This window comes from Hipposideros armiger, unplaced genomic scaffold (genome assembly GCF_001890085.2).
Source record: "Hipposideros armiger isolate ML-2016 unplaced genomic scaffold, ASM189008v1 scaffold_79, whole genome shotgun sequence".
Classification (NCBI taxonomy): Eukaryota; Metazoa; Chordata; class Mammalia; order Chiroptera; family Hipposideridae; genus Hipposideros; species Hipposideros armiger.
In genome coordinates, this window is record NW_017731429.1 from 1,573,315 (window position 1) to 1,587,719 (window position 14,405).

At 36.4% G+C, this 14,405-nt stretch overlaps 1 protein-coding gene across 4 annotated transcripts in view; it reads right to left on the reverse strand.

Moving 5' to 3' along the window:
• CCDC81 (coiled-coil domain containing 81) overlaps positions 1-14,405 on the reverse strand; it is a 112,757-nt gene that overhangs the window by 41,090 nt on the left and 57,262 nt on the right. Inside the window, exons 4-8 of one of the 4 annotated variants that reach the window (XM_019643500.1) lie at positions 9,804-9,904; positions 9,130-9,198; positions 6,272-6,458; positions 1,880-1,941; positions 326-482 (exon numbers count right to left, since the gene is read on the reverse strand). In XM_019643500.1, the coding sequence (XP_019499045.1) occupies positions 326-482; positions 1,880-1,941; positions 6,272-6,350 (298 nt within the window). In that variant the 5' untranslated portion in view covers positions 6,351-6,458; positions 9,130-9,198; positions 9,804-9,904. Of the gene's footprint in view, positions 1-325; positions 483-1,879; positions 1,942-3,490; positions 3,553-6,271; positions 8,109-9,129; positions 9,199-9,803; positions 9,905-14,405 lie in introns of those variants that run through there. The other 3 variants (XM_019643502.1, XM_019643501.1, XM_019643503.1) reach the window with 3 other exon arrangements.

The window sequence follows — 14,405 nt, forward strand, 5'->3', positions numbered from 1 at the left end:
GGTCTAAAATAAGAATAAAGTCTGGGGGTGGGGGGTAGGTGGGGAAAAAAAAGAATAAAGTCTGTACGACTCTGTGATACGGCTTTTATATACATCTGCCTTGATGTCATATCAGGTCTTCTCATGCCTGTCTCTTAAGCTACTGAGGTTTAAAACGGACTGCAAGATGACTGTATTTTCCTACCTTAGCCCCTCCCTCTACCAAAGCAACTGTGTGAAAAGTGAGCCCCTCAAATCAGAAACCAATAAAACAAGCTTTGTCCTTTCGTTTTCATCCCCAGGCCAGTCACCCTCTGGGAAAATCTAAAATATTAAATGTATTTACCAGGAGTAAAGACTTTGTTTTGTTTGAGTCCATGGATCTGTATTAACTTCTTCGACATGATAAACATGGGCCTCTGAATCAGAATAAACCTGTTGTTTCCCACCTCAAGTTTTTGTCTCATAAAAGTGAAAATTCCAAGTCCTGGAATCTGAACGCCCTGAAAGGAAAAATAAAGGGAAAAAAATAGCAACAATGTATTGAAGGGATGAAGAAAAATAATCCTTAGTACTAGTATCCAAAAAAACATGAAGAGAATTCAGCTTAACCCTTAAAAATTCAATGATCTCTACAATCCTTTACAGCCATAGCATTTTATGGATCTAAGTTTTCAAATAAGTTTAGTATAAAATGTAACATATCAATCCATGGTGTTTTCTGACATCAGATCACTCATTTCCATATCATTCAAAAGCTGTAGGACTCAGAAAGCTTGTACAGATGCCATAACTGCTTTTAATCTATATCTAAGATTCTCTTGTCCTCGACTGTGTGACATTTTAAATTTTAATCATTTGCCATTGGAGGGAGAGAATTTAAGGGGTCATGAGAATATCTACTTTCTTATTCCTTCTCTTAAATTTTGTGTCCCTCACTTAAAATCAGACAACCTAGCATCCAAGGCATATGCTGCAGTGTGGTGATCTTGGCTGATGGGTAGAAGCAAATGCTTTGGGGTCTCAAACTGGATCTCTGTCTCCCTAGAAATACCCTATATCAGGGGTTACAAAGTCAAATGCAAAGTCAAATGCCTACAAGGGCCAAGAAAAAATGTAAGCCAGTGGTGAGTGAAGGTATCCAGTCAGAGAACATGGTGGCTAGCGAGTGCATGCCCATTGTCAGCTCCAGCCAAGTGTCACACACAGGAATGGCAAAACTGATATTGCTAAACCTGCTGACTTTTTTGAGAAAAAAATCCAAATGTTTATATAAACTCTCCCAATTTTAAGTAGTGATAACTAATTCAAATTTTCAGAACAAACAAAATAAGCTTGAAGGATGAATTCAGCCCAAGGACTGTTATATTGGGACCTCTGAGCAGGGTATAAAAGTCCCACAACCTGCCAGCTCCCTCCAAATTCCCCAAATCTCTGTCCAGTTCTATGGCATCTAAACTCAAAGTTTGACGGGAGGAAATAGTCCATCGCTAGGCAAAGCTTCTCCTTTTTGTCAAGTTGAGTTTAGTCCCTGACTTTCTTCTTATATTTCAATTAAAATCCATTCCCTGCAAGGAGGCAAGACAAGAGGCATTATATCCTTCTAGAGCTATGCCAGGAACTATCGGATCACACATAAACAGAATTCATCTAGTTACTTTCCACAAACCCAGGCTGATGAGTGATACATTTCATATCACTAGAAAAGCAGAGCTTACAAATTCACTGCCTAAGGATGAAATCTATGTTTGTTAAATCTATTATTCACAAGTCCCAAGTGTAAGCATCATAAAATCATAGAGTAGTCCTAAAGTTCACAATGCTGCTCCCAGAAAAATTATGAGACTAAGGCAGAAAAATTCTTTGGACTCCTACATTAAAATTAAAGCATAAATCCTACCTTGTGTAGGGATAGCTGCCGTTTCACAAAATTTGACACATGCTCCCAAATAGTAGAGACTTCTGGAATTGAAAAGAAACAAAAATAATTTAACTTATGTAAGTACTCATGTGTTAGTATCTTAGTGCTAATAAACAAAAAATGCAAATATGAAATGCAGACTCAAATAACAGTAATTCCTAATTAATGTAGACTTAACAGAAAATAAGGTCATTCCCCAAAGTTAATTTTCCAGGTAACTAAAGCTTACCCCTTTTAAGTTCCAAAAGTGTGATTTACAATGTAATAATAATAACAATAATAATAATAATAATAACAATAAATTTTTGAAGAAAATCTTTCTGGAATAAAGGGAACTCTGTCACACATCTCCCTTTATGCTATAAAGTTAACCAGGTATAATCTACCCTTTTCCTAATGACTCATTCAAGAAGCAATTGCCTACTCTGGGTCATCTGATTAATACGAATATTCATTCTTATACCACCAATCTATAACACAGGAATCAGGCCAAAGGCCACTATGAATGAAAGGCTGTTGTCTGTACATTAACTGTCTCAATTTCTATTTTTACTTAATTCTTGACTCTGCTTTTCATTCTCATTTGTCACTACCAGCTAACACTTTTCTCTAACCAATGCTCAGCAGGCTCCCTGCCCAGTCCTACTTCACTGCTTCTGATCTGCTGTGTTCTTGATTTCAACAAATATACTGATATTATGTCTAAAATAACAATTTTTAAAAAACAGATCTTTGGGTAGGGACCCAAAGGGCTTTACTTTGAATCAGTGCATAGACTTTGTGCTATCTGCTTTTGAATGATCAAAGGGAAGATGCCTATATTTATCTTCTTGTTCTGAGCTGTGTTTCAAAAACACTGGTTAAAAAAAAAAAAGTAGTTGCCAATATCTACTGTGTTTCCCCGAAAATAAGACCTAATCAGAAATAAGCCCTAGCATGATTTTTCAGGATGCTAGTAATATAAGCCCTATCCCAAACATAAGCACCAGGTAAGAATGTCAGCCAGACATGACTGAATGAATGTAGATTTTTGTATATAAATAAATGAATAAATGTAGATTGTTGGAACAAAAATTAATATAAAATCCAGTCTTATTTTCGGGGAAATGCAGTAAAGCGTTAATGTGTGATATAAAGGTAGACTCTAGGTATAATATTTAGAATATAGAAAATTATGTCTGTGTGACATCTCCATTCCCAAACCTAATCATATATATTAAAGACACTGTTCAATGAGGAATTCTTTAAAAATGAAGACAGTATGTTTTAATTCTCAAAATAAAGATCAAGAACAGTGACATTAACCAGGTTGCCACTTCAAGACACTGATGCAGTCGATGACGAAAGACCAATTCTTTGCCCACTTTCAAAACTGCTTGATTTATTTGTATAACTTTTTTTTTCTAGTGGCTTAAACTACTCCCTAAAGCAGGGAAATTGCAGTCTTTTAATTCCAGTCTATTGAGGTTACAAATATTTTTATAAATATTTTATTGTATGTCAGGGAAGGACAGGTTAGGCAATGAGAAATAACAGTGATACTCATGGGCGTTTCGGGACAACCTGGGTGATGGAAAGTCATTCACTCACCAAGAAAACGAGGGCTGCATGCTCTAGGGAGCCAAATGCCAAGGTTCTGTCCTTTGCTCTAAATTATGGATAACAGTTTACTATAATCAGGTATTTCCTGAATTCTTCCTATCCTATTGTTTTCCCAAATCCTCCCCACCCCCATAGACAAAAGAATTCTACTGCTGGTTGCTAAGAACTACAAAGGTCTTTCACCCAGTCCCAACTGTATACTAAATTAAAATCTTCATCATGACCAAAAACATCATTAATTCACTAATCATACAGAATCTCAAAATCCAGCTTCGCATGGAGACCTTTCAAAGTTATTAGGTCAAAACTGTTCAGTCTTTCACCTAGACTTAGGATATGCAGCTCAAATTTCAGAAAACCAATCTACACCAAAAGGAAATGATTTAATTAGGGCCAGGAGAAACTATATAGCTTGCAACCAAACCCTGGTGAAAAGACTTGACTGAGCTTAATTGAAAAATTGAGGATCATCTTTCTTCATTTGGGTGATGCATTCAAGTCCACAGTGTTGTTTTACTCTATAAAATCTAACAGGAAAAGTTATATAAGAGCAGAGTTTATTATTCTAAACTGAAATTGCTATTTCTCACTGAAAATAAAAAGAAAAACATGCAAATCATTTCCTTTAGGTAGTTTTCAGTCCCTGCAATTCAATTGAAATAGATTTGGAAATTTTATAGACTGTGAGTTCTAACTGTTCTGATTTTTCTGACACCCCAAAGTGGCAAGTTAAAGAATATGCTACTTTTTATATTTTAAGGAAAGCTGGTGTTATTTATTTTAATCAAACACTAAAATACCAAGAATCACCATTATAAAGAAATAAGCCCCATGTTCAGTTCAACCTTCATTTCACTTCAAATTCTACACATTTTGTGCAGTCTAAACTATATTTTAAAACATAGTACCATGTAGCAGGAATACTGTATCTTATATATGATCATTATAGAAAAGGATTAAGTGCCATTATGTAAATTATACAATAATATATGCTTGAAATAGATATTAATATCAAAAAATGAAAAAACAAGTTCCTTGACGTTATAAAACATCGTCTAAAATTAAAATACTGGTATACAAACAGAACAAATTATTACAGAGTGATGTAAACAAAGAAACATATTCCCAGAACACAGTACATTGGAAAGATCAGTGTGCTGCATATCTGAAGAGTTTTCTGCCTCCGTGGATGGCTAGCTGTGTGGTCTTCAATAGTTCCACCCGGCTCACATTTGTAAAATGATGCAAGGACCGTCTAAGTACTATAATTACATAACATTAAACTTTGGTGAAACAGATGGAAGCAACAGGACTTCATATACACAGTGATGAACAGATATTTATCATATTTCCCCATGTATAAGATATACCCTTTTTTGAAAAATTTGGGGTCTAAAAACTGGGTGCGTCTTATACAGTGGTTGTAGATTTCAAATGCCATAGATGGAACTGAGGACGAGGCAATACATGCAGACAGTGATTCATTATTAGTCACAGATGAGGACAAGCTAATGGTTGGGAGTTTTGACAGTGGTGAGGAGTTGTATGAATTTTATGATGAATAAAACTTGAGTTCAATAACTTTATATAATACATTTTTTTCAAATTTTGGGCCCCAAAATTAAGGTACGTCTTATACATGGGGAAATATGGTATGTGTTTTGCTGAGACTGGGAATTTATCCTCATCTCCTTTACAATGGGCAATTTGTGAAAGTTAATAAATTGTAATTTGACTTCTACTTCTGTCATTCAACCAACAAAGCTTGCTGAAGTCACCAGTGGTCTCCTTGTCAATAAACTCAATGGACATGTTTAATTTTCACCTCTCTGACTCCTTACCTCAGTCATCTCTGACACCAGTGACCACTTACTAATTGTAAATTTATATGTATTTCTGCGATTATTTGGTTAATGTGTATCTTCCCAATAGATTGTAAATCCTAAGGTTTTTGCTCACCATCAGTTCTCTATTGTCTAGCACACAGTAGGTTCTCAAAATTACTTGAATGAATAAATTATATATAAAATTTTAAATATGTCAAATATTTTTTAAATCCATAGAACCATTATCTTTGAAGTTCTTCCGGAATTATTTTAACAGGAAAAAATAGGAGTGATGCAGAGGAAAGAGAAAGATGCATCTACACCTATTTATTTTGTCTCCTCAAATCATTTGGTTAAAACCTAGGCAACATCCCTAAGTTATAATTACTTAATAGTTACAGTAGCTTCCATTTCTGAAGTACTTTTCTTCTCAAGGGCTCTTATCAGTTGCAGGCAGATCTTGGTGTCACTTTGGGGTGCCTCTTCTAAGAAACTATGCTTTTAACCAAGCTAGTAAGTTTTCAATGGGAAGCTGCCAGTTCTTCTTCCAAACACCCAGCTCTTTTTATGGTCATCTCGCTTAACACAATCCCAAGATACCAAGGGCAACAGAAGTAGTGGTGCTTTTGCATGAATTTAGACGGAGCCGTTTTGGGGTGGTTGTTTTTAGCTAATATATACTGAGCACTTACTTTGTGCTAGTCCTGGAGCCAAGTGCTGTATATACATTATCTTGTTTAATCAAAGCCCTCAGCTAGCCCCTGTCCCTTAGTAAGACAGTCAATAAAGAAACTGTGCCTGGGCATCCAGCATGAGCCTGCTGTGATTACCCGCTGGTTGCCAAGGCGACATGGCCACTCGAGGCGATAGAGAAGGAGGTCTTCCATCTCGCCCCCAAGCGGGTTAAGGTTTAGCCCCAGTGCCCCCACCTCACGGTGCTTACCTTCCTGGCTCAGTAAGGGCAGTGTGGGCATTACCTGCCTGCCCAGGTCCTGCAGGGAAGGGACAATGGTGTCCAACATATCCAGTCCCCAGTCAGCTCTTGCTAGGTCCTCAACGGGTCTCTTTTCTTCCTTCTTTATATGAAGTTTGAACAAAAGTAATTTTCCCACCTGGAGATTTGAATGAGCCTAAAATTGTTTAAAAATTAGCAAATCTTGAAAAAAATTTTTTTGTTTGTTTCTTAAATATTTTTTCTCGCTGTCCCTCCCCCCTGCTTTCTCTGAGCAGCAGAGAACCCGAGAACTGAATGGCACCAGAATCAGTGTGCAAATCCAAGCCCTTAGGACCATTGAGAGAGCCCAGTTGAGTGAGCCACCCACAGGGGAGAGGGAGTAGGCCTCCTAGGCATGGGCGAGGTGCGTTGCTAGGACACAACAAAAGGTGTTCCAAAGTAGGTCCTTGGTTCCGCCCGGTTATATGGGCCTCAGGTTGTGAGGTGATTTCAGGAGCTCCAGACTGCCTGGTTGGACAGTAACTTAATGTTTTTCAACTTCGGTTTTTCCTTCCCCTCTTATGCTGGGTAGTGAAGAGACTGGTCACTTTTGTAATCACCTTGTACAAATCTGGGAATACCTTTTGCCCTGAATGACAGACACTTGAATCTTCGGATCTCCGAGGATTTGAGTTTGAGCTGGAATTAGCTTCTCTGGTTTGGTTTTTCCTGGCCCCCACTCCTAGGAAATGGAGGGCGCTGACTTTTTAAAAATCACAGTCATTTTTTTTCCTTTCCTTTACGAATCTCATCCTGTAGAACTGTCTTCATACACTCCCCTCTGCTAATGAATTATCATAAAATGAACACACCTGTAAACCCCACCCAGGTCAAGAACTAGAACTCTATCAGCACCACAAAAACACACCTCATTCCTTCTCCATGCATTATGCCAAAAAACAATATACATTTGTTTTGCTTGTATTTGAACTTATTGAATCATGTAGTATGTATTCTTTTATGTATGGTTCTGCCACTCAACATTGTGAGATTCCTGCATGGCTTCTGTAGGAGCAATTTGTTCAGTTTTATTGTTGCACATTATTCCTTTGTACGACTTTTGTAAGATTATGGCACAATTTATGTATCCATTGCATTATTGAGGGGACATTAGAGTTGTCTGCATTGGGGACTATTAGGAATAGTGTTGCTGCAAACATTCTTGAACAAAACTTACAATGCACATAAGTACTCATTTCTGATGTGCACATAACTAGAAGTAGATTGCTAGATCATGGGAAATGCTGATTTTAACACAATGCCAAGCAGATTTCCAAACTGGTTGGCTGTCACAGTGGTAATGGGAGAGAGAAACTTGTGGCACTTAGTGTGAATAGAAACCAGGGATGCTCAACGGCCTGCAATGTACAGGACAGCTCTACACAGTCAAGACTGTTCCACGTTCTGTACCATTTTTAAACATTTCATCAGATTTCCATGTAAAAAAAAAAAGAATACTTATGGATCTAGAAAACAATCCACTTTATAAATTCGAAGAAATTTTTGCTCAAATTCAGTATCATTTAATTTCCTAAGAACTCAATTCCATGTAAATTGGGGGAAGAGTATGCATTTTTTTCAGGATTTAAGAAGAATTCTTCTCCACTTAGGAAAATTGTATCATCACCATCGGGGAGGCTGGTGGTAGCTGAGTAGCCAACACACATGACCCATGCTGCATTTGCAGCTATGACTTTCACTGTGGTTCTTCCTATAGGTAGAGGCATGTGGTGACTTCCTTTGCTTTCCAGCATACTCATACCTGTACATATACAGACGGTGCCAAAAAAAGGTATACACATTTTAAGAAAGGAAAAAACTATTAAAATTGCAGTACAATGAATGACACTAGCATTCATTTGATTAACGCCATCTTTTGAGCGAACATCATTGCTACCCTAATTCAATTCAGCTTCATAAAGTGATGCATAGATAACATCTCTTAAAATGTGTACATTTTTTGGTACCCCCGGTACATGTTAAAATATGTATTATTTTGCTTACCTTTAATTTCTCTATTGTACTAGAGACTTACAACTTTATATTTATTTTTAAATAGTATGGGTAGATAATACGTTCAAGATAATACCAAAACATTATAAAATATTTGTTATTAAAAAAAACATTGTATCTAAGAGGACTGAGAACTGTGCTAAAACAGGGCAAGCTCTATAACTCAGCCTCTTTATCTTGTCTACTAAGATGGTCAGAACTAATTTGGGGCCTTTCTTAAGCTAGTTGCTTAGAAAAATAATTTCTCCCACTCTCCCTTTTACCGCCTGCCCTTGTCCTTTGGTCTATGATGGTGTTTAATTTTGAAGCACGTGTCCTTGCAGAGAAGGCTGTCTCAAATCCTTTGGGGAAACGGGCAGAGAATGTTGTTGAATGGGTCAGCCGGAAGCAATGGGCAAACTCTTTTGAGACACTGTCTTGATAACAACTGTCGAGCCAGCTGATTTTTAGTGGCAATATCAGCATTAATAGTCTATCTTCAGATAATCATGGAATTATAAAAATATATTAGTTTCTTAGAATAATAGATTAGATTGTGAGTTAACTATGGTGATGACACCTTTAGTCTCTAAAAAAGCTGTCTTCAGTTTCAGTAGATGGTTATAAATTACTAGTGAAATGGAAATGGCCAAAGGAGGATCTACAAATAATAAAGACAAAGACCTTTCTTTCAAGGCCTCCTTTTCCTTTTGTCAAAGGTCTCTTGACAAAAGAGGATATGGAGATACACATGACCCTTGTTTACCAGCAACTTCCAATGAACTATAAACATTATATGTCCTGAAAATACTTACCCTTCAGTTGATAACAAAGCACAGGCAAACCATGCAATTCCACTGCTAAGCATTCACTTTAGGATATACCTGCATGATACATACAAAGATATATGTACATACAACATTGTTTGTAATACTAATTCTTAGAATTAACCTAAAATATTCATCATAGGGAAGTAGTTAAATTGTAAATGCATACTTTGGAATTCATTTTTGAGCGTTTGCTTAAAGCTGTACATTTATGTGCTGATATTTTAAATGTCTAAAGATATATTAAGTGAAAAAACCTGTTGCAGAATAGTATTAATAATAATATGATCCTATTTATTTCAAATATACATATGTAAATATACATGCATATTCCTATATATGTTTGTAAGTACATAGAACATTTGAGGAAAGAGACACAAAAAAATATTAGCAGTGGTTACTTTTGGATAGTGTGAAATTATACGTGAAGGTGAAGGCATTCACAGAATTTTTATGTTCACTTTTCCCCTTTGTTTACTGTTAACCAAGAGTATGAATTACTTTAATAATATTTTATAGTTAATTTACTAAAGAAAGAGAGACAGAGAGATAGAGGAACAAGCAGAGTACTGGATTTATGCAAGCACTGAAAGAAACAAATTGGGCCCAAGTTTTCCAAAGTACTTCAGTGTACATATACTTTCCTGCAAGCTCCAACTCACCTTGCAAAAGCCACAATGAATGGGCAGTCACTGTTACCCAGGTCCCAAAGCCCCAGGCCACAATATTCGGTGGCTCATATTAAGGGCAACTTGGAAACCTACTGAAAAAGAAAACATTTACAATACTCTTGTTTTGATATTACACAACACCAGAATACAAATTTGCAATAAATAATTTAACCTATATCTACTGAGTATCATTTGTGTCGAGCACTTTGCTATTTATTTGCTAAGAGAAAGAACAGCAGTAGAAAATCCCTACACATGGAAAGTACACAATTCCTTCACCGTTTAACAAATGTTATTAAAGAAGGTTCTAAAACCAGGATTGGGTTCCAAAGTTAAAGTGTAAATTGAAAACTGAATATGGGCAAAATTACTCTAGGAATATCTTCTTAGGAAGGAGCCACGTGGGAGACCCACACACCATGTCCTGGTTCATAGGCCCAATGCAGCCTGTCCTTCCCTCCAGCATTGGCTCAGGTCACTTTCTTCACGCGAGCATGTAATGAAACAGTCGGTTTGCAATTAGGAAACCAGTGTTGCTTGAAACAACCAAATAGTAGAATTGCACTCACCACTGTGAGATGCTTACACTATGAGAGGTATTTGGGAACTGAGACAGGCTGAAAATATACCAGATGCATATCTTCAATCCCTTGCTTACTCAAGGGCTTATGCAGAAGTGGATGTGTGGTTTGGTTCCATATCAACTTAGCTAAGATAGAACTGCATTTCCCAGGATTCCCTTCCCTGTCTGATTCTAGGTTAGGATTAGCTGAAAGAGAAATTTGTGTGAGATCTGGAAGGCAGAAGTAAAGCAAAAGACAACTTTAGGCTCTGAAGATGACTGTAGGGTCTGCCCCTGACCTGCGGACGTGCCGTGTAGGCATGGCCCAGCTCTCCAGCTCCCGCCGGCTCTCCTCCTTCAGCTTCTCTGAAGCCTCTACTAGGTGCATGCTCAACACAGTGGCCAGAGGCACCACCTCATCCTGCAAGGCCACTCATGTCACTGAAGTTGAGTGCAATAAGAGACATGAAGGTTCTTATTTGTCCTCACATGTTCTAGTTTGTCTTTGGGCGTTTCAGCTTGTCCTCACCAGTGCCAATCTTTCCTTAATTTCACCCCACCCCTCTGCCCAATTTTATAACCATCTTTCCTTCCTGACTCTTGGCCCCACTGACTTTAAACCCAACATAAGACAGAGGCCCACACCAGACATGGACTGCTGGACCAGCTCCTACAATGGTGTAGGGCTGATGCCCACAATAAAGCCTGTATTTCCTATCATTCACAGGGGTTCTGTTAACTGATACAAGGCTAGTGGTTAAAAGTGAAGTAGTTAAATTTAAATTATTCTCTTGCAGCTATACTTAGACTTGAATTCACAAAAATTAAGAGCTTGTGCACTGCAACTCTATTATAAAGATATGTTAACTCTTATGTTGAGTATGAAGACGATGTAATGGGAGTACAAGGAAATAAAGATTACTTCTGAGATGATTGGTCTGAATGCCAAGCAAAGAGGTTTGGGCTTTATTTGGAAGGTGTAGATGATTCTTAAAGGCCTTGGAATAAGAGAATGACCTGATCACTCGCAGAGTATTATAGACTTCAGTATCTGTTAAAATCAGGTTTGTATTTCATCAGATGATATAAAGAATCTATATGTGAGATGGCAACTGTCATCAGAAATTTCTGAGAGAGATGAGGGAAAGCTACCAAATAACTAAAAAGGATAAGTCTAGCCACGGGAAGGCTGGCCACAGTATGGTGAACGTCCTGGAGAGTGACAGCTGGTTATAAACTTTTGATGGATGAAACAGCAAAGATACATCACAACTGAAGAAAGGTAACTCATGTGACAAATGAGAATACTTTGAGACTAAGTTATGGAATGATCTCCCAAGGAAGCAATATAGGAAAACTCTAGTCAGACTATTTAAAAATAGACCATATTAAGTAATAGGTAGCACACTGTCACTATTATGCCTGGACTGTCTGCAGGATAAAAGTCACACAATAAGACTTTCCCATGTTAAATAGATGTGACCTCAATGAATAATAAATATGATAGTGATACCCATGTATATATAACATTATCTATTTATGAGTAGAAACTTAATATTTATGCCATACTCATCTGACCTATCCCTTTTATAAACATTGTTGGCCTTTTTACATTTCACATATGTTAAAATGAAAATTTGGCATTTGAAGACCTGAGTTCAAACCTGATATTAGCATCAATAATTTGTATGACTGAAAAAATTTAGTATTTCTAAGCCTTAATTTTTTATTGGTAATATAAGAATATTGATGATAATGCTAATAGAGGAAATTCCAGTATACTTAAATAAGCATTGGGAAAAGTTAAAATGAGAAAGATTTCTTTTGGCTTCCAAAAACTCTAAACCTGCAGTTACTCACCCAATTTTACATTATATTATACCATTCTGCACAGGAAAAACAAAATGTATATTCCACAGACAATACCTCTTAAATATTTTTTTTAAATGGAGACTACTGATAAACATACTCAAAAGAAACTGAAATGTAAGTGACTTTAGGCAATATGTGATAAGTTGGTCAGCCAAATCACCTCACACAATACACAAAGATTAACTTAAAATGGATCAAAGCTCTAAATCTAAAAGTAAAAGCTATAAAACTTCTAAAATAAAATATAAGAAAAAAAATCTTGTGATCTTGGGGTTAAGCAAATCTTTCCTGGGACACAAAAAGCACGAATCATAAAAGTTAAAAATTTGATAACTAGGATTTTATCGAAATTTAAAACTTTTACTCTTAAAAACACCATTAAGAAATGAAAAGGAAAGAAACAGAACAGAAACAAATATTCAAAATACAAATATCTGACAAGTGGTACATATATTAAATCTCCCTAAAACTCAATAAAAATAAGACAGCTCAATTTTTTTAAATGGGCAAAATATTTGAACATACATTTCACAAAGGCAGATATACAAATGAAAAGATTCTCAACATCACTGGTTATTACAGAAACACATATTAAAACCACAAGAGATACCACTACAACATTAGAATAGCTACAGTTAAAAAGACTGATAGACCAAGTGTTGGTGAAGATGTGAAGCAACGGGAACGTATATTCTGCAGGTGAGAATGTAAAGGGTTCAATGTACTTTGAAAAACTGGCAGTTTCTTACAAAGCTAAATATACATCTACCATATGACCCATCCATTCCAGTTCTAAGTATTCAACTGAGAAAAATAAAAACATAATGTTCACACAAAACGTTATACACAAATACTCATAGCAGCTTTACTCACAATAACCAAAAATGTAAAATGACCTATGTGTCCATCAGATGGTAAACAGACAGACAACAGGTAGTATATACATACAAATGTAACACTATTCAGCAATGGAAAGGAATGAACTTACTGATACAGGCAACAACATGGATGAACCTTAAAATTATTATATTGACTAATAGAAACCAGACACAAAGAAGGCATACTGTGTGACTCAATTACATAAAATTCTAGAAAATGCCAACTAATTTTGAGTAACTCAAGCCAATCAGTGATTGGCTGGGGTCAGGATCAGAAGGAGAGATGAATGGCAAAGGGACATGAGAAATTTTGGGGGTCGGGGGGCGGTGAGGGATATATTCTGTATCGTGAGTGTGGTGGTAGTTTCACAGGGTTATACCACTGTCAAAACTCATCAAAGTGTACTCTTTAAATGGGTGCAGTTTGTTGTATATAAAATATATCTCAATGAGTATTTTTTTTAAGTAACCCAGAGTTCTAGAGGAAGTAAGCTTAAATAAATAATTCATAAGTAAACTAAAAAATGAATAACTAGTTGGGGGATTTCGACAGCAGGCTGAAAACATAGAGTATGTCAAGATTAATGAACTTGAAGAAATTATCCAAGTTGAACCTCAAAGTGGAAGATGGGTGAAAAAAACCTAACAGAGTAAGAGAAATGTGAGACAAATGAAGTTCTAGGGATAGAGGGAAGAGACAATAAGAATGAGAAAGATGCAGCCATTTGAAAACAGTGCCTGAAAAGTTACCAAACTGATGAAAGGCATAACCACAGTTACACATTCTGAATACAAACAAATAGGCTAAAACTAGAGGGGTGGCGAAAAGTATACCATGCTAACACCAACCAATTGAAAACTGGAGTGGTTATATTAATATCAGACAAATTAGATTTCAGAGCAAAGAATGTTACCAGGGATAAAGAGTGTCATTTCATAATGATAAAGGGTCAACTCAGAAGAAAACATAAAAATCCTAATTATTACATCCTCATTATTCTACTATTACATTGATGCTCTTTCTAACAGAGTTTCAAAATGCATGAAGCAAAAACTGATAAGTTAGGGATTACCAGTTTTCAATTTTCTTAATGTAAGGACATATCTATAACTTATTATTTTTATATAAACTTTTAATTCATCACTTAAGATATAATAAGAAAAAATAATTTAAAAATCCATACTACAGGGCCGGCCGAGTGGCTCAGTTGGTTAAGAGCTCGCTCAAGAGTTTGAGCTCTGAGCAACAGCGGTTCGATGCCCAGCCCGAGCTGAGCAGCC